Here is a 27153-nt window from a genome sequence, read left to right as displayed (position 1 = left end):
AATGAAAATGTTTGAATTTTCGAAGATATTTTCCTTGAGGAGGTAAGCGTAGATTTTATGAAGAAAACATGGACCTACCCGAAAATTGATAAAAAAAAAGTGCACAATGCTTCAAAAAACATTCCACGCCTAATGGTATGCCACAAGAAAAAATAATTTAAAAAAATCCTCGCCTAATGGTATGCCACAAGAAAATTAATAATTTAAAAAAAAATCCACGCCTAATGGTATGCCACAAGAAAAAAAATTTTTTAAAAAATCCACGCCTAATGGTATGCCACAAGAAAAAAATATTTTTTAAAAAATCCACGCCTAATGGTATGCCACAAGAAAAAATATATTTTTAAAAAATCCACGCCTAATGGTATGCCACAAGAAAAAATAATTTTTAAAAAATCCACGCCTGAAGATATGCCACAAAAAATAATTTTTAAAAAATCCACGCCTGAAGATATGCCACAAAAAATAATTTTTAAAAAAATCCACGCCTGAAGATATGCCACAAAAAATAATTTTTAAAAAAATCCACGCCTGAAGATATGCCACAAAAAATAATTTTTAAAAAATCCACGCCTGAAGATATGCCACAAAAAATAACTTTTAAAAAATCCACGCCTGAAGATATGCCACAAAAAATAATTTTTAGAAAATCCACGCCTGAAGATATGCCACAAAAAATAATTTTTAAAAAATCCACGCCTAATGGTATGCCACAAGAAAAAATATGTTTTTAAAAAATCCACGCCTAATGGTATGCCACAAGAAATAAAAATAATTTTTAAAAAATCCACGCCTAAAGGTATGCCACATGAAATAAAAATAATTTTTAAAAAATCCAAGTATGCTTCAAGAAAAAAATAATTTTTAAAAAATCCACGCCTAATGGTATGCCACAGGAGAAAAAATAATTTTTAAAAAATCCACGCCTAATGGTATGCCACAGGAGAAAAAATAATTTTTAAAAAATCCACGCCTAATGGTATGCCACAGGAGAAAAAATAATTTTTAAAAAATCCACGCCTAATGGTATGCCACAGGAGAAAAAATAATTTTTAAAAAATCCACGCCTAATGGTATGCCACAGGAGAAAAAATAATTTTTAAAAAATCCACGCCTAATGGTATGCCACAGGAGAAAAAATAATTTTTAAAAAATCCACGCCTAATGGTATGCCACAAGAAAAAATAATTTAAAAAAAATCCACGCCTAATGGTATGTCACAAGAAAAAAAAATTAAAAAATCCTCGCCTAATGGTATGCCACAAGAAAAAAAATAAAAATCCACGCCTAATAGTATGCCACAGGAGAAAAAATAATTTTTAAAAAATCCTCGCCTAATGGTATACCACAAGAAAAAATAATTTAAGAAAATCCTCGCCTAATGGTATGCCACAAGAAAGAAATAATTTTTCAAAATCCAGGACTGAATGTATGCCCCAAAAATAATTTTTAAAAAATCCACCCCTAATGGTATGCCACTAAAAATTACTTTTAGATATCCTCAGCCAAATTATCCTTGAACACATCTGGCAAGCATTGAAGGTTCTGATCTGGCCTTGTCCTATTATTTCGATTAGCATTGATTCGTGATTATCATTGGATACAAATACTAATTAAAGTGTAATTTGTCATGTCATATCGATGGGTCATCAATAATAGCGTGACCAGGTCATGGACAGGCCTAGACATGATAACAAATATTTTCAGAGACGTGAATGAATTAAAAAATATTTTCAGAGACTACTCTAAGGCGTGGATTTATTAAAAAAATATTTTCAGAGACTACTCTAAGGCGTGGATTTTTCTATAGAGTATTTTTGGTACGCAAATTAAAAAAAAATCCAGTAAGGAAAGTAGTAAAGTCCGACGGGGCCGACTATATGATACCCTTCACCACTTTGGGTATATTCAACAGATGAATCCTAACAGTCGTCGCATTTTTAAAGGTCCAGTAAAATGAAACTGGATCCATACACATGTCAATCTGCAACCGATACTAAATTTTTCATTTGGTCAGATATAAAAGGAATATCTAAATCTGAACCGATTTCAAGAAACTTAACACACATCGTTCTAGACCTAATACATTACGCTGTGCCAAATTTCATGCGAATCGAGAGACATATAGGGACTTTGGTGCACCATTTACATTAAATCGGACGATAATATACAGAATCTATATCCAAAAGTGAACCGATTTTCACCAAACTTAACACACATGATTCTAGACCTAATTCATTACGCTGTGCCAAATTTCGTGCAAATCGAAATATATACAGGGACTTTGGTGCGCCATTTACATTAAATCGGATGAAAATATATATGGGAGCTATATCTAAATCTGAACTGATTTTCAGGAAACTTTGCACACATCATTCTAGACCTAATTCATAACGCTGTGCCAAATTTGGAGCAAATCGAAAGATACTTAGGGACTTTGGTGCGCCATTTACATTAAATCGGATGAAAATATATATGGGAGCTATATCTAAATCTGAACCGATTTCAGATTTAACTCACATCACTCAAGACCTAATTCATTACGCTGTGCCAAATTTCGTGCAAATCGAAGAATATAAAGGGACATTGGTGCACCATTTACATTAAATCGGACGAAAATATATATGGGAGCTATACCTAAATCTGAACCGATTTTTAGGAAACTTAACACACATCATTCTAGATCTAATTCATTACGCTGTGCCAAATTTCATGCGAATAGAGAGATATCTAGGGACTTTGGTGCTCCATTTACATTAAATCGGACGAAAATATATATAGAATCTATATCCAAAATTGAACCGATTTTCACGAAACTTAACACAATTGATTCTAGACCTAATTCATTACGCTGTGCCAAATTTCGTGCAAATCGAAATATATATATAGGGACTTTGGTGCCCCATTTACATTAAATCGGATGAAAATATATATGGCAGCTATATCTAAATCTGAACCGATTTCCAGGAAACTTAACAAACATCATTCTAGACCTAATTCATTATGCTGTGCCAAATTTCGTGCAAATCGAAAGATATATAGGGACTTTAGTGGACCATTTACATTAAATCGGACGAAAATATATATGGGAGCTATATCTAAATCTGAACCGATTTTCACGAAACTTAACACACATCATTCTAGACCTAATTCATTACGCTGTGCCAAATTTCATGTGAATTGAGAGATACATAAGGACTTTGGTGCACCATTTACATTAAATCGGACGAAAATATATATGGGAGCTATATCTAAATCTGAACCGATTTTCACGAAACTTAGCACACATCATTCTAGGCTTAATTTAGTACGCTGTGCTAAATTTCGTGCAAATCGAAAGATATATGGGACTTTGGTGCACCATTTACATTAAATCGGACGAAAATATATATGTGAGCTATATCTAAATCTGAACCGGTTTTTCCCAATTTCAATAAGGTTCGTCCTTGGGCCAAATAAATGCGACCTGTACTTTGTTCACAAAAATACATGGACGGACAGACAGACGGACGGACAGACGGACATGAGTAAGTCGACTCAGAAAGTGATTCTATGCATATTCTCAAAAGGAACCATGTTTCCTTTTGCCTGTTACAAACATATGCACAAAGACCTAATACCCTGTACCACATTGTGGTGAAGGGTATAAAAATCTACGGTCTTTTGGTAGGCTGAATTTTTACAAAATATTTTTTTCGTAACACCCCAATATTGTCTATATTTCATATTGATAATTTCGGGATTTCAATTAATATTAGATTTACCGAAACTCAAAGAAAAAAATTTCCACCAGTAACGATTACGATTTTCCTTTGAAGTTTCTGTAATTACATTTATTGTTGTTGTGGACATGTTGTACAACAACAAAAACACAATCACCCACACAAATACATATGCACGCCATGTAAATATGTGCATAATTCTTTGAAAATATTTTCCTTTTTTCTTGCTTTCATGTTTTCTTTCAGTCATCATAATTACAATAATCCTCCCGTTGAGCTTATCGACGTTTCTCCTTTGAAGCCTCATTCGTATTTGGCGGTATTTTTTCTTTGTGACTGGCAATTCTGTAACTTGTTTTTCGTTGTGTCATTTCTTCTTTTGTTGACTTGATTACATTTAATACCCAATACTTAGTGGGTCGATTAACTCAACAGCACCACCAGCACCACCAATCGGGGCTCAAGTAGCTAGTGCTGGCACTTTACCAGTTCTCTGTAAGCTGTTTTTCTTGGGAATTAGTCTGCATAATTTTTTTGGTAGGCGATTGAAGTGGGAGGTCGGGAAAAAGAGTGATGAGGATTAAGTGGTAAACAATTATTGGTCAAGTATTTGAGGATTTTGCGGAATCACCCTGTAGGGCAAGAAGGAGAAATAGCAGAGGATTTTTAATTAATTTGTTTATAGGTCGATACAAGGCGTGGATTTTTTAAACATATTTTTTCAAGGGTCTATACAAGGCGTGGATTTTTTAAAAATATATTTTTTTTAAGGATCGATACAAGGCGTGAATTTTTTAAACATATTTTTTTCAGGGGTCCATACAAGGCGTGGATTTTTTTAAACATATTTTTTCAAGGGTCGATACAAGGCGTGGAATTTGGCATAGCGTAATGAATTAGGTCTAGATCTAGAATGTGTGTTAAATTTCGTGAGAATCGCTTCAGATTTAGATATAGGTCCCATATATATTTTCGTCCGATTTAAGGTAAATGGTGTACCAAAGTCCCTATATATCTTTCGATTTGCACGAAATTTGGCACAGCGTAATGAATTAGACCTAGAATGATGTGTGTTAAGTTTCGTGAAAATCGGTTCAGATTTAGATATAGCTCCCATATATATTTTAGTCCGATTTAAGGTAAATGGTGTACTAAAGTCTTTATATATCTTTCGATTTGCACGAAATTTGGCACAGCGTACTGAATAAGGTCTAAGAATGATGTGTGTTAAGTTTCGTGAAAATCGGTTCAGATTTAGATATAGCTCCTATATATATTTTCGTCCGATTTCATGTAAAAGGTGTACCGAAGCATCTTTATTTTTCGATTTGCACGAAATTTGGCACAGCGTAATGAATTAGGTCAAGAATGAAGTGTGTTAATTTTTATGAAAATCGGTTCAGATTTAGATATAGCTCCCATATATATTTTCACCCGATTTAATGTAAATGGTGCACCAAAGTCCCTATATATCTTTTGATTTGCACGAAATTTGGCACAGCGTAATGAATTAGGTCTAGAATGATGTGTGTTAAGTTTCCTGAAAATCGGTTCAGATTTAGATATAGCTGTCATATATATTTTCGTCCGATTTTATGTAAATGGTGCACCAAAGTCATTATATATATCATTCGATTTGCACGAAATTTGGCACAGCGTAATGAATTAGGTCTAGAATGATGTGTGTTAAATTTCGTGAAAATCGGTTCAGATTTAGATATAGCTCCCATATATATTTTAGTCCGATTTAATGTAAATGGTGTACCAAAGTCCCTATATATCTTTCGATATGCACGAAATTTGGCACAGCGTAATGAATTAGTTATAGAATGATGTGTGTTAAGTTTCCTGAAAATCAGATATAGCTCCCATATATATTTTCCTTTAAGGTAAATGGTGTACCAAAGTATATATCTTTTGATTTGCACGAAATTTGGCACAGCGTAATGAATCAGGTCTAAAATGATGTGTGTTAAGTTTCCTGAAAATCGGTTCAGATTTAGATATAGCTCCCATATATATTTTCACCCGATTTAATGTAAATGGTGCACCAAAGTCCCTATATATCTTTTGATTTGCACGAAATTTGGCACAGCGTAATGAATTAGGTCTAGACTGATGTGTGTTAAGTTTCCTGAAAATCGGTTCAGATTTAGATATAGCTGTCATATATATTTTCGTCCGATTTTATGTAAATGGTGCACCAAAGTCCTTATATATATCATTCGATTTGCACGAAATTTGGCACAGCGTAATGAATTTGGTCTAGAATGATGTGTGTTAAGTTTCGTGAAAATCGGTTCAGATTTAGATATAGCTCCCATATATATTTTCGTCCGATTTAAGGTAAATGGTGTACCAAAGTCCCTATATATCTTTTGATTTGCACGAAATTTGGCACAGCGTAATGAATCAGGTCTAAAATGATGTGTGTTAAGTTTCCTGAAAATCGGTTCAGATTTAGATATAGCTGTCATATATATTTTCGTCCGATTTCCACGGAATTTGGCACAGCGTAATGAATTCTGATATAGAATGATGTGTGTTAAGTTTCGTGGAAATCGGTTCAGATTTTGGATATAGCTCCCATATATATTTTCACCCGATTTAATGTAAATGGTGCACCAAAGTCCCTATATATCTCTCAATTTGCACGAAATTTGGCACAGCGTAATGGATCAGGTCTAAAATGATGTGTGTTAAGTTTCCTGAAAATCGGTTCAGATTTAGATATAGCTCCCATATATATTCTCGTTCGATTTAAGGTAAATGGTGTACCAAAGACCCTATATACCTTTGGACTTGCATGAATTTTGGTATAGGGTACTAAATTAAGTCTAATTTTTTTAAGAATATTTTTCCATGGTTTTTAAGGTTGAAATTCTCTAGAGAAAATAAAAATCCTCCTTCCACATCCTTGACTGACATTTAACTGCTGTTTATCGGTTCCTTTTTGTCAACTAAGATAAATAGTTTTTCCCTGACTATATGTTTATTATTTTTGCCCGTTTTCTTTGTTGTCATTTATTGTTGACTGTCATTTGTCTCAGTCATTCTCGCCAGCCAACCAGACCCACAACGGTCTGTTTGCCATATTTTTTGTCTATTTCGTGTAGAAACTTCGGATGTCAAAGGTTGTCAGTTTGCAGCAACATTTCTAGACATTAGACCACTATCGGCGAGTCCTCAAGCCAACAATTTCAGTATCAATATTGATTGATTGAAGGTTCGATGGATATTTTCGGTTGATGGTGTCTCATATTGGGTAAAGACATGGGGCAAGTATCCGTCTCCTGTTTTTCGGGACTTTTTATGTTTTTTTTTCCACCGGTGGTTTATCCTTTGTTACTCCTTTTTGTTATCCTTTTTTGTGTGGTTGTTGTCATGTCAAATTAAATGTGAATCAATTCAATTGAGTGAGTTATAGATTGGAAACGTAATAGTTAAGACGTCATTGGTGCAGAGTGTTCAATAAAAAAAAGTGATTGGAAAATTTTGATACAAAAAAAAAATTATTTAAATTAGAAATGAAAATTGATTTTGAAAAATTCAAAAAAAATGTGAGAACATAACCACATTACTTACTTACTTAGCTGGCTTGTTACAGAACGGTTGTTCCATAGGCCGAGCTTAAACAAGTGAAAAAACGTTAAGTAGGGCCGGGCCGAACTTTGGATACCCTCCACCATAGATATATTGGCAGGTACTACAAATGAAAATATAGGGAACATACCAAAAAGTGGACCTATACCGACACTTCTACAAACCGATTATGTAAATCATAATACAAATTTCAGATTTTTTAATGGCTAATTATACCCTCAGCTTTATGGCTAATGAGGGTGTATACACTTTAACACGGTGCAAATGTGCATCATCGAAATATTGGTTCTAGACCCCATGTTTCTTTGGTCCAAATTAGTTTCAAAAAATTTAGATTTCATCCAATCTTTACCCATCCTACTATTTCTTCCTAATTTTATTTAAATTCGAAGATGGGGAATATCGGTCCACTCCTTCTGGAACCTCCACCCAGGGGCTAGGTCTAAATGCGGGCTATAGTTCATTATCGAACCTTACGTTCTACTATTTATCTCGCTATGCTCCGCAGGTGAAATGATTACAACAGAGTGTTAGAACCAAACCCAAAACGCGGAAAAATCAGATAATTATATTAATATAAAAAATGGGGTTATATGGGGACTACCCCAAAAAGGGGTCGAATATTAATAATTTTTGGTAGGGAGATTTGTTTTCATATACGGCTACAAAATACCAAATTTCAGTGATTTCGGTTGAAACACGCGCTCAAGAACCTCAAAATGTCGAAATTTGGGGGTACCTTTATATGGGGGCTACCAGAAAAAAAAATGGACTTATATTTATAATTTTTAGTGGATATATTTGGTACCCAAAAAGAACCCAATATACCAAATTTCAGCGAATTCGGATGAAAACGCGTTCGAAAATCCCAAAATACCGAAAATTGGGGATTACCCTTATATAGGGCCTACCCGAACAAATGGACCTAAATGCATAATTTTTTGTGGAGATACTTGGAATCTATTAAGAACTCAAAATATTAAAGTACAGACAATTCGGTGGAAAAATACGATCAACACCCCCAAAATACTGAAAAATAGGAGGTACCGTTATATGGGGGCTACCAGAAAAAGTGGACCTATATTTATAATTTTTTGTGGAGGCATTTAGTACCCAATGGGAACCCAATGTACCAAATTTCAGCAAATTCGGTTGAAAAACGCACTCAAGAACCCCAAAATACCGAAAATTGGGGGTTACCCTTATATGGGGCCTACCCGAACAAATGGACCTATATTCATAATTTTTTGTGGAGATACTTGGAACCTATTAAGAACTCAAAATACTAAACTACAGCCAATTCGGTGGAAAAATACCATCAAAACCCTACAAAATACTGAAAATTAGGAGGTACCGTTATATGGGGGCTACCAGAAAAAATGGACCTATATTTATAATATTTTGTGGAGACATTTAGTACCCAATAGGAACCCAATGTACCAATTTTTAGAAAATTCGGTTGAAAACGCGCTCAAGAACCCCAAAATACCGAAAATTGGGGGGTATCCTTATATGGGAGCCATGCCTAAACATGGACCGAACGTGCAGACAAAAGACAACCCTATGCAAAATTTTAGCGCCCTATCTCAATTCCTTTAGAAGATAGCGTGATTACAACAGACGGACGGATATGGCTAGGTGGTCTTAGAATATTACCCTGATCAGGACCGATATATCCCATCTTCGAACATGACCTGCCTGCAGACAAAAGACAACCCTATGCTAAATTTCAGCACCCTATCTCAATTCCTTTAGAAGATAGCGTGATTACAACAGACGGACAGACGGACGGACATGGATAGATCGTCTTAGAATTTTATCCTGATCAAGAATATATACCCTCCATACTATGGTGGAGGGTATAAAAAGATTTCCAAGCACGTCGGTCTTGTGCGCATCTCCGCTAATTTGAAAGACCACAATTCAAGATGTTGTTTTCTACTTGGTCTTTCCATCTGATTCGGGGCCTTCCCCTTCTACGGGAGAACCATCAGTATGCTCGCTTTTATATGCCTTTTGAGCTGGAGGCATTCTCATTCATTCGCACAACATGGCCTAGCCACCTTAGTCACTGCAGTTCAATACGACTGGCTACTTAGATCATAGTAGCCTCTGTTGGCCAACACTATACTTCTCCGAATTTCAAAATTGATGTCATTAGTTTTATTTACGGCGGTGTACCATCATTACGTATTCTGGGGCATCCTCATTCATTCGCACAACATGGCCTCGCCATCGTAGTCGCTGTAGCTCAATACGACTGACTATGTCGATGTCTGCGTATAAATTATAAAGCTCGTGGTTCATTAGACGCCGATATTCATCGACGACCCAGATCGGCCCATAGATTTTTCGGAGAATTTTTCTATCAAACACCCCAAGAGCTGTCTCATCTGCTTGCGCAAGTACCCATGCTTCAGATCCATATAACAGCACGGGTAGTATCAGCGTCTTGTAGAGTGTGAGTTTGGTTTGGCGGGAGGTGGCCTTGTTTCTAAACTGCTTACTTAGACCATAGTAGCATCTGTTGGCCATCACAATCCTTTTCGGAATTTCAAAACTGATGTCATTCGTTTTATTTATGGCGGTACCAAGGTATATAAAATCTTTAACTACTTCGAAGCTGTAGTTCTCAAGTTCCACAATTGGTCCGAGTCTACTGGACGTCTTGCGCGTCGATATCATCAGCTTGGTCTTCTCGCCGTTTTTACTGCCAGACCCACTTTGGCAGACTCATTCTCAATTTGTTCAAAGGTAAATGTTACCGTTCTCAATGTTCGACCCTTTATATCGATGTGATCGGCGTAGGCGAGTAACTGGTGTTGTTTGGTGTACAGATTGCCATTTCTGTTCACATTTGCGTCTCGTATGACATTTTTCAGCAGAATGTTAAAAAGATCACACGGCAAACTATCACCTTGTCTGAATCCTCGTTCGGTATTAAAGGGCTCCGAGAGGTCCTTTACGACTTTAACTGCCGACCTTGTGGCACTTAAAGTTATCCTGCATAGATGTATTAATTTTGCAGGAATGCCAAATGCCGACATGGCTTTAAACACCTCTGAACGGATAGGGATGTCGAATGCGGCTTTATAGTCGACAAATAGGTGGTATGTGTCGATGTGTTTTTAGTGGGTTTTTTTTCCAAGATTTGGTGCAGAGTAAAAATCTGGTCAATGATAGATTTGCCAGGTCTGAAGCCTCATTGGTATGGTCCAATAATGTCATTGACCATTGGCTTCAATCGTTCACACAGCACACTCGACAGCCCTGTATATGCGATGGGAAGGAGACATATACCTCTATAATTGGCACATATCGTCCCGTGCACAAGAGATGCGTCCCGTGCACAAAAAAAGAGACAAGACGATATGTGCCAATTATAGAGGTATATGTCTCCTTCCCATCGCATATACAGGGCTGTCGAGTGTGCTGTGTGAACGATTGAAGCCAATGGTCAATGACATTATTGGACCATACCAATGAGGCTTCAGACCTGACAAATCTATCATTGACCAGATTTTCATTGGGCATGCATTCTTTTAGCCAAATTGTACTAATCAGCTGGTGCATGCACCTGACCAGCATCTAACCATCAGTCTTGAATAGTTCGGCCATCGACACCTGCTGCTTTATTATTCTTCAGCGGATTGATAGCTATTCTGACTTTATCTTGGCTAGGTGGTATAGATTCTATACCCTCATCTATTATTGGTTCTGGGGTATCCTCTTCACCGCCACTATTTGATACCAGAAGCTTTTCAAAATGCTCCTTTCAGATCCTCAGAACACTGTCTGTATCTCTCACCAGGTTTCCTTCTTCATTTCTACAGGAGGATGTACCTGCACCAAAGCTTTCCGTTTGTTGTTTTACTTGTTGGTCAAATTTCCGGACTTCATGCTGACTCCTGTGCATCTCGATTTGCTCACGCTCATGTTTATCTAGTTTTTTCCTTTTTTTCTGAAAACACGCTTCTCCTCTCTTTTTTTTCTTCCGACAATTCTCCATCGCAATACGTGTAGCTACTGTCTGCAGGGTTGCCCTATATGCTGCGTTTTTTCACATCAGTAGCATTACGACACTCCCGATGGTACCAAGGATTTCTTGGTGGTGGTTTTTGGTACCCAAGTGTTGCTTTTGCTGCAGTTTCTAGGGAGTTGCCAATTATTTGCCAGTGTGCTTCTATACTCTTATCGGGACAAGAAGTGCTTTCGTCAAGCAGGTGGGTAAGTTCAGCGGAGTAGGCCTCTGCTACCTGTTGTGTTTGCAGTTTTTTCGACTTTGAGTTTCCGTGTTGTGTTTGATCGCATCTTTGCTGCAACATTAAGACGAGTGCGAACCTTGGCTGCTACAAGGTAGTTGTCCGAATCGATATTCGCCGCCTCGGATCGATCGAACGTCCAATACACTGGATGAATGCCTTCCATCTTTCACAACATGATCAATTTGATTTCTCGTTGTTCGATCGGGAGAAATCCAGATGGCCTTATGTATATCGAGATGCTTGAATCTGGTGGTGGTAACTACCATGTTTTTTCTGTCGCGAAGTCAATCAACCTTATGCTGTTGTCGGATGTGTCTTCATGGAGGCTGAATTTTCCGACGGTGGGACCAAATATATTTCCCCTTCCGATTTTTGCATTAAAAACTTCTAGCAGAATTTTAGTGTCATGGCCAGGGCAACGGTCATATGTTGTTTCTAGGCGCTCGTAAAATATGCCTTTGGTCTGCTCATCTTTGTCTTCGATCGGAGCATGGGCCCAAATAAGACTGATGTAGAAGAACTTCGCTTTTATGCGAATTATAGAAATTCGCTCATCTACTGGAGTGAATCTGGAGACTAGGTCTTTTATTCTCCTGTTGACCATAAATCCGCAGCCAAATTCATGTCTCAATTCGTGACAGCTATAATACAGGGCGTAATCGTCTGATTTACTTACGCCTGTCCCTTTCCAATATCGGCTTTGTACTTCTTGAGTACTTCCGCCAAAGCGAACAGAACAGGCGCAGTGTCCAAGTGCAGATTCGCAGATCGTGGTCCTTTATACGTTTGCTTTCTTTTTTTTTTTGCTTTTTCATAGTAGGAGGGGTTTTCCGAGTGTGGGCAACTAACCCGACGCCTCAACCCTTTTTCTATAGTTCTTATGGGTATACTCGCGGCGCATATCAGCTCACTATTCCAACGGGTGATGAACAATTCAAAAGAAATTTTTAATAAGTCCACGCCTTGTCGTGGCTCTTCAAAAGATATTTTTAATAAGTCCACGCCTTGTCGTGGCTCTTCAAAAGAAATTTTTAATAAATCCACGCCTTGTACGGACGGACCCTTGAAAAAATATTTTTAATAAATCCACGCCTTGTACGGACGGACCCTTGAAAAAACATTTTTTAATAAATCCACGCCTTGTATGGACCCTTGAAAAAATATTTTTTAATAAATCCACGCCTTGTATGGACGGACCCTTGAAAAAATATTTTTTAATGAATCCACGCCTTGTATGGACGGACCCTTGAAAAAATATTTTTTAATGAATCCACGCCTTTTATGGACCCTTGAAAAAATATTTTTTAATAAATCCACGCCTTGTACGGACGGACCCTTGAAAAAATATTTTTTAATAAATCCACGCCTTGTATGGACGGACCCTTAAAAAAATATTTTTTTAATAAATCCACGCCTTGTATGGACGGACCCTTGAAAAAATATTTTTTAATAAATCCACGCCTTGTATGGACGGACCCTTGAAAAAATATTTTTTTAATAAATCCACGCCTTGTATGGACGGACCCTTGAAAAAATATTTTTTAATAAATCCACGCCTTGTATGGACGGACCCTTGAAAAAATATTTTTTTTAATAAATCCACGCCTTATCCTCACCGATGTCCTTTTTTTATTTGCCTTCGATATTTATTTACAATGTTGTCCAGGAACACCCCTCCATAAAATTATAAACCGGGTGGTCACCATGACCATTAAATGACCATTACCATGGCAACAAAGTTATGACCATTAATACACAAGCACATACATACATACTGATGTATGTATGTTCCAGTGGTCTTGTTATTCGATTCATTCACTCATTCGGATTAATATTTTTCAGTGACAATGAAGGAAGAAAGTTTGCGTTTCGAATAAAAACAAAAAGTTTTTTTTCTCATATTCGATAATCGGAAAGGTGAATTTTGTGAAAAAAAATGTTTAAAAAAATAGTGGAAATGTAAAAAAATATAAAGAAGAAAAATTCATCCTCAGGAGGCCATCCAAAGTCAGCCTCAGGTGTCCTGAGGACAATTTTTTTCTATAGAAAAAAGTCAACCTCAGGTGTCCTGAGGCAAATTTTTTTCATAGAAAAAAGTGTCCTCAGAGATCTGAGGAATTTTTTTCATAGAAAAAAGTCAACCTCAGGTGTCCTGAGGCAAATTTTTTCTATAGAAAAAAGTCAACCTCAGGTGTCCCGAGGCAATTTTTTTTTTCATAGAAAAAAGTCAACCTCAATTGTCCTGAAGGAAATTTTTTTATAGAAAAAAGTTAGCCTCAGGTGTCCTGAGGCAAATTTTTTTCATAGAAAAAAGTCAACCTCAGGTGTTCTGAGGCAAATATTTTTATAGAAAAAAGTCAGCCTCATATGTCCTTAGGCAAATTTTTTCTATAGAAAAAAGTCAACCTCAGGTGTCCTGAGGCAAATTTTTTTCATAGAAAAAAGTGAGCCTCAGAATCTTGAGGCAAATTTTTTTTCTATAGAAAAAAATTAGCCTCATATGTCATGAGGCAATTTTTATTTATAAAAAAAAATCTGCCTCAGGGCCCTGAGGAATTTTCCGAAGTGTTTTTAAAATTATTAACCAAACACCCACTAACGCCACTCTATTTTTTTATCTACCATGACACACCATTCATCAGTCAATTCAACCTTCCGCTCATTATGTGATAAAAAAACAACAACAACAATAACCACCATAAACGACACAACAACAACTACAACAACGTCATCTTTTGTAAATATTTGTTCTCATTCTTTTCATTAATGCAACAACAACAACAATAACAACAACATCGTTTTTGGCTTCATCAACATAACCACCACTGCCACTACCACCACCACCACCGTCATCATTAACATCCTTGCCACCACAACTAACCACCAACAACAACAACCCGAAAACATACCACCTCCTTTGTTCAACTTCGAAAATAAACGCCAACCGAATATGAAACGTGCCAATCTCATTAGAGGTCAATGTTTGAGTTTAAGGTATGCCGGATGAGGATGAGATCCTCTTTGACAGTTTTTTTGTAAAAAAAAATAGGAATCTGAGGCTGATTTTTTTCCGAGAGAAAAAAAATTGGCCTCAGGAACCTGAGGCTTTCTTTTTTTCTATAGAAAAAATTGGCCTCAGGAACCTGAGACTATCATTATTTTCTATAGTGTCCTGAAACAGATTTTTATAGAAAAAAATTGGCCTCAGGAATCTGAGTCAATCTTTTTTTCCTATAATGTCCCGAGACAGATTTTTTTAAGAGAAAAAAATTGGCCTCAGGTTCCTGTGATCGATTTTGTTCTATAGAAAAAAATTTACCTTAGGTCCTTGAATACCTTTCCGATATCCTCATAATAATATTTCCTCTTTATTTTCACAGGCCTCAGGGTAGCAGCAAAATGGATCGCTATGAAAAACTCAGTCGATTGGGTGAAGGTTCCTATGGTGTCGTCTATAAATGTCGAGATCGTGAGACAGGCCAGCTGGTTGCCGTCAAACGTTTTGTAGAGTCTGAAGATGATCCGGCAATAAGGAAAATAGCTTTAAGAGAGATACGACTATTAAAGGTAAGACAGTAGATCGAAGAACATAGGGTCTTTGACAGAAAATATTTTTTGGAGGTCTCACCGTAGCCGTGGATGATGATATGTTTTCAAGGTCTTATACAAGGCGTGGATTTTTCAAAAAATTATTTTTTAGAGGCCTAAGAAGGGCGTGGATTTTTATACCCTTCACCACACTGTGGTACAGGGTATTATGTCTTTGAGCATATGTTTGTAACAGGCAAAAGAAATCGAAATAGACCCAGGGTTCCTATTGAGAATATGTATAGAATCACTTTCTGAGTCGATTTATGCATGTCGGTGTGTCCGTCCATGTATTTTTGTTAACAAAGTACAGGTCGCATTTATGATCCGATTTTGATGAAATTTGTCATAGTTCACTTATTTGGCCCAAGGACTTACCCTATTGAAATTGGAGAAAATCGGTTAAGATTTTGATATAGCTCCCATAAATATTTTCGTCCGATTTTAGGTAAATGATGCACCAAACTCTCAACATTTGCCCGATTTGTACAAAATTTGCTCAGCGCACTGAATCAGGTCTATGCTTATGTGTGCGAAGTTTTCTTGAAATCGGTTCAGATTTAGATATAGCTCCCATATATAGTTTCGTCCGATTTTATGTGAATAATTCACCAAACTCCCAATATTTGTCCAATTGAGACAAAATTTGGCGCAGAGTTCGGAATTAGGTCCAGACTGATGTCTGCGAAGTTTTGTTAAAATCGGTTTAGATTTAGATATAGCTCCCATATATATTGTCGTCCGATTTTAGGTAAATAGTGCACCAAAGCACCTATATATCTTTCGATTTGCACGAAATTTGGCACAGCTTAATGAATTAGACCTAGAATGATATGTGTTAAGTTTCCTGAAAATCGGTTCAGATTTAGATATAGCTCCCACATATATTTCCGCCCGATTTAATGTAAATGGTGCACCAAAGTCCCTATATATCTTTCGATGTGCACAAAATTTTACATAGCGTACTGAATTAAGTCTATAGTGATGTGTGTTAAGTTTAGTGAAAATCGGTTCAGATTTCGATATAGCTCCCATACATATATTCGTCCGATTTAATGAAAATGGAGCACCAAAGTCCCTATATATGTTTCGATTTGCACGAAATTTGGCACAGCGTAATGTATTAGGTCTAGAATTATGTGTGTCAAGTTTCGTAAAAATCGGTTCAGGTTTGGAAATAGCTCCCATATATATTTTCGTCCGATTTAAGGTAAATGGTATACCAAAGTCCCTATATATGTTTCGATTTGCACGAAATTTGGCACAGCGTAATGTATTAGGTTTAGAATGATGCGTGTCAAGTTTCGTGAAAATCGGTTCAGATTTGAATATAGCTCCCATATATATTGTCGTCCGATTTAATGTAAATGGTGCACCAAAGTCCCTATATATTTTTCGATTTGCACGAAATTTGGCACAGTGTAATGAACTAGGTCTAGAATGATGCATGTTAAGTTTCCTGAAAATCGGCTCAGATTTAGATATAGCTCCCATATATAGTTTCGTCCGATTTAATGTAAATGGTGCACCAAAGTCTCTATATATCTTTCGATTTGCACGAAATTTGGGACAGCGTAATGGATTAGACCTAGAATGATATGTGTTAAGTTTCCTGAAAATCGGTTCTGATTAAGATATAGCTCCCATACATATTTTCGTCCGATTTAATGTAAATGGTCCATCAAAGTCCCTATATATGTTTCGATTTGCACGAAATTTGGCACAGCGTAATGAATTAGACCTAGAAAGATGTGTGTTAAGTTTCCTGAAAATCGGTTCAGATTTAGATATAGCTCCCATATATATTTTCGTCCGATTTAATGTAAATGGTGCACTAAAGTCCCTATATATCTTTCGATTTGCACGAAATTTGGCATAGCGTAATAAATTAGACCTAGAATGATGTGTGTTAAGTTTCGTGAAAATCGGTTCAGATTTAGATATAGCTCCCATATATATTGTCGTCCGATTTAACGTAAATGGGACTCCAAAATCCCTATATATGTTTCGATTTGCACGAAATTTGGCACAGAATAATGAATTAGGTCTACAATGATGCGTGTTAGGTTTCCTGAAAATCGGTTCAGATTTAGATATAGCTCCCATATATAGTTTCGTCCGATTTAATGTAAATGGTGCACCAAAGTCCCTATATATCTTTCGATTTGCACGAAATTTGGCACTGCGTAATGAATTAGGTCTAGAATAATGTGTGTTAAGTTTCCTGAAAATCGGCTCAGATTGCGATATAGCTCCCATATATATTTTCGTCCGATTTAATGTAAATGGTGCACCAAAGTCCCTATATATCTTTCGATTTGTACGAAATTTTGCACGGCGTACTGAATTAGACCTAGAATGATGTGTGTTAAGTTTCGTGAAAATCGGTTCAGATTTAGATATAGCTCCCATATAGAGTTTCGTCCGATTTAATATAAATGGTGCACCAAAGTCCCTATATATCCTTCGATTTGCACGAAATTTGACATAGCGTACTGAATTAAGTCAAGAACGATGTGTGTTAAATTTCGTGAAAATCGGTTTAGATTTAGTTATAGCTCCCATATATATTTTCGTCCGATTTTAGGTAAATAGTGCACCAAATCACCTATATATCTTTCGATTTGCACGAAATTTTACACAGCGTACTGAATTAAGTCTATAGTGATGTGTGTTAAGTTTAGTGAAAATCGGTTCAGATTTCGATATAGCTCACATAAATAGGTTCGTCCGATTTGAGGTAAATAACGCACAAAAGTCCCTATATATCTTTCGATTTGCACGAAATTTGACATAGCGTTCTGAACTAAGTCTAGAACGATGTGTGCTAAGCTTCGTGAAAATCGGCTCAGATTTAGATATAGCTCCCATATATATTTTCGTCCGATTTGAAGGAAATGGTGCACCATTGTCCCTATATATCATTCGATTTGCTCGAAATTTGGCACAGCGTAATGAATTAGACCTAGAATGATGTGTGTTAAGTTTCCTGAAAATCGGTTCAGATTTAGATATACCTCCCATATATATTTTTGTCCGATTTAATGTAAATGGTGCACCAAAGTCCCTATATATCTTTCGATTTGCACGAAATTTGGCACAGCGTAATGTATTAGGTCTAGAATGATGTGTGTCAAGTTTCGTGAAAATCGGTTCAGATTTGGATATAGCTCCCATATATATTTTCGTCCGATTTAATGTAAATGATGCACCAAAGTCCCTTAATATCATTCAATTTGCACGAAATTTGGCATAGCGTAATAAATTAGACCTAGAATGATGTGTGTTAAGTTTCGTGAAAATCGGTTCAGATTTAGATATAGCTCCCATATATAGTATCGTTCGATTTAATGTAAATGATGCACCAAAGTCCTTATATATGTTTCGATTCGCACGAAATTTGGCACAGCGTAATGAATTAGACCTAGAATGATGTGTGTTAAGTTTCGAGAAAATCGGTTCAGATTTAGATATAGTTCCCATATATATATTCGTCCGATTTAATGTAAATGGTGCACCAAAGTCCCTATATATCATTCGATTTGCACGAAATTTGGCACAGGGTAATGAATTAGGTCTAGAATGATGTGTGTTAAGTTTCCTGAAAATCTGTTCAGATTTAGATATAGCTCCCATATATAGTATCGTTCGATTTAATGTAAATGATGCACCAAAGTCCCTATATATCTTTCGATTTGCTCGAAATTTGGCACAGCGTAATGAATTAGGTCTAGAATTATATGTGTTATGTTTGCTTAAAATCGGCTCAGATTTAGATATAGCTCCTATATATATTTTCGCCCGATTTAATGTAAATGGTGCACCAAAGTCCCTATATATGTTTCGATTCGCACGAAATTTGGCACAGCGTAATGAATTAGACCTAGAATGATGTGGTTTAAGTTTCCTGAAAATCGGTTCAGATTTAGATAGAGCTCCCATATAAATTTTCGTCCGATTTAATGAAAATGGTGCACCAAAGTCCCTATATATCTTTCGATTTGCACGAAATTTGACATAGCGTTCTGAATTAAGTCTAGAACGATGTGTGCTAAGCTTCGTGAAAATCGGCTCAGATTTAGATATAGCTCCCATATATATTTATGTCCGATTTAATGAAAATGGAGCACCAAAGTCCCTATATATGTTTCGATTTGCACGAAATTTGGCACAGCGTAATGTATTAGATCTAGAATGATTTGTGTCAAGTTTCGAGAAAATCGGTTCAGATTTCGATATAGCTTCCATATCTGAAGAAATGAAACATTTAGTATCGGTTGCAGAATGACATGTTTATGGATCCAATTTCATTTTACTGGTCCTTTAAAAATGCGACGTCTGCTAGGATTCATCTGCTGAAATACCCAAAGTGGTGAAGGGTATCATATAGTCGGTTCCGTCCGACTTTACTTCGTTCCTCGCTGGTTTTTTTTAATGTCTTTTTTGAAGGCCTTATACAAGGGGTGGGTTTAAAAAAATATGAGGCCTTATGCAAGGCGTGGATTAAAACAATGCAAGACAACTTGAGCGACAGGGTAAGCGATGTTGTCGTTGACGACAACTTCGGCGACTATACTCCCTACTTTTCGTTGACGACTATATCGTTTACACAGTCGTTGAGATGTAGGGTCTATATGAGGAGAGTTTGGAAAGCGTGTACTCATGTGTACAAAAAGTACTGTATGGTACTATATTTGCTAAAAATTCTATTGGAGGTACAAATCGAGCTGGAATCTTGAAAATTGAAAGTAACATTACCGTCGGAGTGTAGGATTGGGATATGTACATAGTTTTGGAAATGTTTACTTATGTGTACGAAATGTACTAAATCGTACTATAATTGGTACAATTTGGATTTGGTTGAACCGATAGAGCTGGAACAATGAAATATGGAGTTAGGATCATTGCAGGGATATAGGATTAGAGTCAGGATTCAGTTTAACAAATTAATACTTATGAGTACTAAATTTGGTACAATTTTGGTACAATTTAAATTTTAGGTGAACCAATAGAGCTAGAATCATGAAATTTGGAGTCAGGGTCACTGTTGAGGTGTGTAATATTGAAATATGTAGGAAGTTTTAGACATTTGTACTGATGTGTACTAAATTTGGTACAATTTGAATTGTGGGTGAAGCGATAGAATTGAAATCATGAAATTTAGATTTGTGGAGGTGTAGGATTGGGTTATGTAGGAAGTTTTGGAAATTTGTACTACTGTGTACTAAATTTGGTTCAATTTGAATTGTGGGTGAACTGATAGAGTTTGAATCCTGAAGCTTGGATTTAGGATCACGTTGGTAGTGTAAGGTTGGGGTATGTAGGCAGGATTGGAAATTGGTACTACTGTGTACTAAATTTGGTACAATTTGAATTGTGGGTGAACTGATACAGTTTGAATCCTGAAACTTGGATTTGGGATCACTGTGGGGATGTTGGTTTGGGGTAAGTAGGGGGTCCTGGAAATTCGTACTACTGTGTACTAAATTTGGTACAATTTGAATTGTGGTTGAACTGATAGAGTTTGAATCCTGAAACTTGGATTTAGGAATACTGTGGGGGTGTAGGATTGGGGTATATAGGAAGCTTTGAAATTGGTACTACTGTGTACTAAATTTGGTACAATTTAAATTGTGAGTGAACTGAATCCTGAATTTAGGATCACTGTGGGGGTGTTGGTTTGGGATAAGAAGGAGGATTTGGTACAATTTGAATTGTGGGTGAACCTATGGAGTTGGAATCCTGAAACTTGGATTTAGGATTACTGTGGAGGTGTTGGATTGGGGTATATAGGAAGCTTTGAAATTGGTACTACTGTGTACTAAATTTGGTGCAATTTAAATTGTTACACACTCTTGGGGCTGCATAAAGCTATAAAACACTGACAAAATAGTTGTGTAGGTTATAAAAATCAACGCATTTCTAAAACCAGTGAGCGGAGCAGTATAGTCGGACGGGGCCGACCATACGATACCCTACACAACTACCACGGAACTCAAATTTTCTGCGGATGTATATTCCGATATATTTGCACCCTCCGTGATATTTGCACCCTCTTACCCGATTAGAGGTAAACAGCACCTCTTCCTTACACTGACATATTTCCCGAATATTACTAGTATTCAGTACAGCTATTGTCCAGCTATTGTTCAGTACAGCTATTGTCCTTACACTGACATATTTTTCGAATATTACGAGTATTCAGTACTGCTATTGTCCAGATTCCCTTCACCGTGGGATGTATTGTGATGTTCGGCTTTCATTTGTAGTCTATAGATCGACTCGAAAATAACAAAAAAAAAGTTTTCGGTCCACTTCATTCCAAAATTATTATCTGGTCATCACCGAAAATTATAGGCGTTGTCCTTGACCATAACTGAAACCTCATGGAACATTTCAAAGCGATCAGCGCTATAGTTCCCCTCTGTAGAGTGATAATGGGTTACTAAATAATATACGAATACGGAGATACCTGTAAATATTTAGGTGTAACTCCCACATCCGAGCACATACAACAATATAATTGGTAGCAATTTAAAGGTCAACCACTCCTCTTGGATATAATATAAACTTTTCGGGCCTATGTCCTTCAGGGGTAAATATATATACTATAGAATAAAAATTTTGTCATTTTTCACACACGGGTCCATTTGACCCGCTAAATATTGGTCGATCTTTATGAAAACAGGCATGCTTATTCTTTGGTCTGATCCCCGTCTCCATGGAAAATTTCACGATGTTCGGGCCACTATTGCGGCCTCTGGAGCGACCAGAAAAACGGACAAAAATTTAGTATTTGGTCCATTTCATTCCCTAAATATTAACCGATCTTTCCCAAAAATAGGGGTCTTCATTGGCCAGAACCCATCCTACATGCAAAATTTCGTGAAGATTGGTCCATGACTGTGGCCTGTATCGTGTTTACAAATTATAATGGACAGACGGACGGACGGACACACATGTCTAGATCGACTCATCTAGTCGAGATATGACGATCGGTATACTTAAAGGTGGGTCTAGGACCAATATTTCGCGGCGTTACAAACTTTTGGGGCTGCACAAAGCTATAATACCCTGACAACATAGTTGTGTAGGGTATAATAACATGAAAAAATATTTCTAAGAAATCCATGCTATTTTGGATTCTGAAAAAAAAAAATATTTTAAATATCTTTGTGTTATTTTAATTAATTGCAATTATTAATTGGTTTCGCAAATCATGTCCCATATCGGCCCTATGTTCATTAAGAAACGCCACCTACTGCGTTAGGGGCTAGACTATGTCAAAGACATAGAAATCATAAAGACTCGACAAAATGTATATTGACAAAATAGTTTATGAAAGCATATCCAGGGGGAATCAGGTATAACAGAGGCATGTTAAGAATAAAAACGCCAATACGCGAAAATGTCTGTATAAAATGTAAATAAAATCACAGGTCTGCACTCAAAATATATGTTTTCATTTTATAAGCTTAAGATATAGCACTAAAAACGTTTAATAGTGTTCGCTCTGTTGTTATGATATCGTAACAACAGAGGAAAAGCCATCTGTTGGGAATTGTTTACGTATCGATTGTCCTATCTTTATACTTTTATGTCTTTGACTATGTTTAGCAAAGACACAAGTAATAATAATTTATAGCCGTGACGATAATAAGCTAAGATCCAAACCAAAACATAATCGAATATAGATGGCGCTCTTTATTCGGAGGAAGATCATAACACAAGCCTTTTTCTGTTAAAAAATCCATGAATAAAAATCTATTTTAAAAATTATCCACGACTATGTGGAACACTTCTAAAAAATATTTTTATAGAAGATGCACTTTTGTGAGACCTTCGAAAAAAATTTATAATTTGGAGCTATAATAAAAAATATGTTTACAAAATGTAGACCTTTGTGCGTCGATCGAAGCATATTTTTAAAAATTCAAGGCCATCTGGAGCATTTCTAAAACACCCGGCTCGTATTGAAACCTCTAAATATATTTTTACACTCCACGCTTTTATTGAATCCTCCTAAAATATATTTTTAAACTCCACGCTCATATTGAGACCTCCTAAACATATGTTTAAAAAGCCTCGCCTATGTTGAGGCCTCCTAAAAATACTTTTAAAAATTCCCTCTCATATATGAGCCTTCTAAATCTCATTAAGGTAAAAAATGAGACTCCTACAAATTCAAATCTTGCCTCTTAAAGCCTTTAATTTTATTTACCATACCTTTGAAGAAGATTACATTTCTCTTCTGGCCCGAACAAACAAATTGTCATACAACTGACCTTTACAAATCAAGCAACCAACCACAAAACGTCATAATGTTCCTTTTTACGTTTCTAAGTTTCATTGTTATTATCCTTTCTGCTGCTGGAAATGACTACTTCATTTCTCCGTTCGCATTTTATTTCAATCTCTCGTCCCTCCCCAACCCTCCTGCATACGTGTCATTAAATGCTGTTCCGCACACACACAAATTACTATCCAATACTAACTCCTCTTCTTTTTTTCTTCTTCTATTTTTTTCGTTTCATGACCTCCTCCATCGTCTCTCGCATCCAAATATTTGGTCATTTAGAATTTGAAACATCCAAATTTGGTTTCACTGCTCGAAGTATTTCGCCGCAAACGACGATTGCATTTGGTATTTGAATTTTGTGAACTAACGGTACTACATGAGCTGGAACGACATCCGCAGGGCTGTCCCGAGCATTTAACCAAACAAATCGTCTATCAAACGTTACAAGGAGTGGCATATTGCCACAAGCAGGGCTGCCTGCATCGTGACATCAAACCGGAGAACATTCTGTTGACAGCACAGGGACAAGTGAAGCTGTGTGATTTCGGTTTTGCTCGCATGCTAAGTGAGTATGAGAATGAACGGACGACCAACCGACGAAGTGTCTGAACAGCAACTTCATTCTTTTGTACATCCTGCCTGAAAAGTGATGACAATGATGGCCAAACTATACTCCGCAATTTTTTTCTTCTCCCTGATTTTTTTTCCTGTTCTAGGTCCTGGTGAAAACTATACCGACTATGTTGCCACCCGATGGTATCGTGCCCCAGAACTGCTGGTGGGTGACACCCAATATGGCACGCCAGTCGATGTCTGGGCCATTGGCTGCCTTTTTGCCGAGTTGGTGCGTGGTGAAGCCCTCTGGCCGGGACGCAGTGATGTGGATCAATTATATTTGATACGCAAAACGTTGGGTGATCTCCTGCCAAGGCACATACAGATTTTTGCCCAGAATGAGTATTTCAAGGTGGGTATGCAGCGAACTCCAGCAGCGTTGACAATCGAATTTCATTTCCTATTTTCATGCGATGATGTGTTTTTTTTTTTTTTTTTTTTTTGGTTTTTGCAGGGCATCACACTACCCGTACCACCCAATCTGGAAACTCTGGAAGAGAAAATGCCAGCAAAAGCCTTACAAAATCCATTGACCATCGATTTTCTAAAGGTAAGTGGCTAAATATGGCAGCAACAGCATGAGGAAGAGGTTGTGACCATTCCATCATAAATGGAAATGACATGAAATGTTTTCCTTTGGAAATTTTGATAACAAGAGGTTCAATGTAAGGTAAACTGGATAGTGGCTCACTATAAGACGAATGAAAATGAGATTTCATCAAATATTGACTTAATGAAATATTAGGGAGGCACGAATTAAAAAAATATATATTGTTAGAGGCTCTACATAGTAATGAACCTTCGATTTTCGAACAACAGAAAAAATCTCCATACATAGCCGTGAATTGTTAAATACATACTCAGACTGTTTCGATTTCAATTATTTAATTGGTTTCACACATCATCCCCATATGGTCCTATGTTTGCTCAGAAACGCCATCTGCTGGCTTAGTGGCTCCAATAAGTTTAGCAAAGACACCAGCAATGACAATTCACAGTCAAGAACGATTAAAAGCAAACACGCGAACCAAACATGATCACATACAGAGGGCGCTATTTATTCTGGGAAAATCACAATACAACGTGATAGATATTCTTAAACAATCCTCAATAGGATGCTTGAAAAAATATTTTTTTAAAAAATCTACGCCTTGTGTGTATGCTTGAAAAAATATTTTTTAAAAAATCCACGTCTTGTGTGGATGCTTTTAAAAAATCCACGCCTTGTGTGGATGCTTGAAAAAATATTTTTTAAAAAATCCACGCCTTGTGTGGATGCTTGAAAAAATATTTTTTAAAAAATCCACGCCTTGTGTGGATGCTTGAAAAAATATTCTTTAAAAAATCCACGCCTTGTGTGGATACTTGAAAAAATATTCTTTAAAAAATCCACGCCTTGTGTGGATGCTTGAAAAAATATTTTTTAAAAAATCCACGCCTTGTGTGGATGCTTGAAAAAATATTTTTTAAAAAATCCACGCCTTGTGTGGATGCTTGAAAAAATATTTTTTAAAAAATCCACGCCTTGTGTGGATGCTTGAAAAAATATTTTTTAAAAAATCCACGCCTTGTGTGGATGCTTGAAAAAATATTTTTTAAAAAATCCACGCCTTGTGTGGATGCTTGAAAAAATATTTTTTAAAAAATCCACGCCTTGTGTGGATGCTTGAAAAAATATTTTTTAAAAAATCCACGCCTTGTGTGGATGCTTGAAAAAATATTTTTTAAAAAATCCACGCCTTGTGTGGATGCTTGAAAAAATATTTTTTAAAAAATCCACGCCTTGTGTGGATGCTTGAAAAAATATTTTTTAAAAAATCCACGCCTTGTGTGGATGCTTGAAAAAATATTTTTTAAAAAATCCACGCCTTGTGTGGATGCTTGAAAAAATATTTTTTAAAACATCCACGCCTTGTGTGGATGCTTGAAAAAATATTTTTTAAAAAATCCACGCCTTGTGTGGATGCTTGAAAAAATATTTTTTAAAAAATCCCCGCCTTGTGTGGATGCTTGAAAAAAAATATTTTTTAAAAAATCCCCGCCTTGTGTGGATGCTTGAAAAAAAATATTTTTTTAAAAAATCCACGCCTTGTGTGGATGCTTTAAAAAAAATTTTTTAAAAAATCCACGCCTTGTGTGGATGCTTGAAAAAATATTTTTTAAAAAATCCACGCCTTGTGTGGATGCTTGAAAAAATATTTTTTAAAAAATCCACGCCTTGTGTGGATGCTTGAAAAAATATTTTTTAAAAAATCCACGCCTTGTTTGGATGCTTGAAAAATAGTTTTTAAAAAATCCACGCCTTGTGTGGATGCTTGAAAAAATTTTTTTTAAAAAATCCACGCCTTGTGTGGATGCTTGAAAAAATATTTTTTAAAAAATCCACGCCTTGTGCGGATGCTTGAAAAAATATTTTTTAAAAAATCCACGCCTTGTGTGGATTTTTGAAAAAATATTTTTTAAAAAATCCACGCCTTGTGTGAAATCCAAACTTTTATTATTATTATTTTTTTTTTTAATTCTAAAAATTTCCTTTTTCAGAAATGTTTGGACAAAGATCCCGCCAAACGTTGGCCTTGCGAAAAACTGGTCAAGCATTCCTATTTCGATGACTATATTGCCAAACAACGGGAAATGGAAACACTGAACAGTCTGGAGGCTGCCACACTGAGACAACAACAACAGCTACTGCAACAACACATGTTACAACAACAACAGCAGCAACAACAACAACAGGCGACACAATCATTATTACAAACAACCCAGGCAGCGGCAGCAGCCGCTGCTGCTCAAGCCACTGGGATGAATACAGTGGCCTCGACGGGAAGAGATAAATCAAAGGTGAGGGGGGAAATTTTCACAATTTTGAAATTTGAATTTGTTTTATTCCAATGTTGTTGTTGTTATTTTTTCCTAGACTTCAAATACCTCACTTCCTCTACTGACAGCCAATCATCACCATCATCCACAACATCACAGTCAAGACTATGGCAAATTACAGCCGCTGAATAAACATTCAACGTTATATCCCAGATCGGAACATCATCTACCGACTATATAG

The 27153-nt window shown here is 36.4% G+C and overlaps 1 protein-coding gene across 3 annotated transcripts; it reads left to right on the top strand.

The window, feature by feature from the left end:
- Positions 1 to 27153, top strand: LOC133329767 (cyclin-dependent kinase-like 1). Of its 3 annotated transcripts, XM_061538231.1 has the most exons (8): positions 1 to 42; positions 14564 to 14584; positions 14971 to 15157; positions 23757 to 24042; positions 24194 to 24444; positions 24547 to 24642; positions 26634 to 26933; positions 27010 to 27153. In XM_061538231.1, the coding sequence occupies exons 1-8, from the start codon at positions 2 to 4 to the stop codon at positions 27151 to 27153; spliced, it is 1326 nt and encodes a 441-aa protein (XP_061394215.1). In that variant the 5' UTR covers position 1. The 3 variants fall into 3 exon arrangements, with proteins under 3 accessions (XP_061394215.1, XP_061394217.1, XP_061394216.1); XM_061538233.1 differs by lacking the exon at positions 14564 to 14584; XM_061538232.1 differs by lacking the exon at positions 1 to 42 and having other exon boundaries at positions 14541 to 14584.

This window comes from Musca vetustissima, unplaced genomic scaffold (assembly GCF_032173495.1).
Source record: "Musca vetustissima isolate MV318-11 ecotype Yass unplaced genomic scaffold, APGP_CSIRO_Mvet_v1 utg92121, whole genome shotgun sequence".
In the NCBI taxonomy this organism is placed as follows: Eukaryota; Metazoa; Arthropoda; class Insecta; order Diptera; family Muscidae; genus Musca; species Musca vetustissima.
The sequence above is the reverse complement of the archived record's forward strand: the minus strand, read 5'-3'. Positions and strand labels throughout refer to the sequence as shown.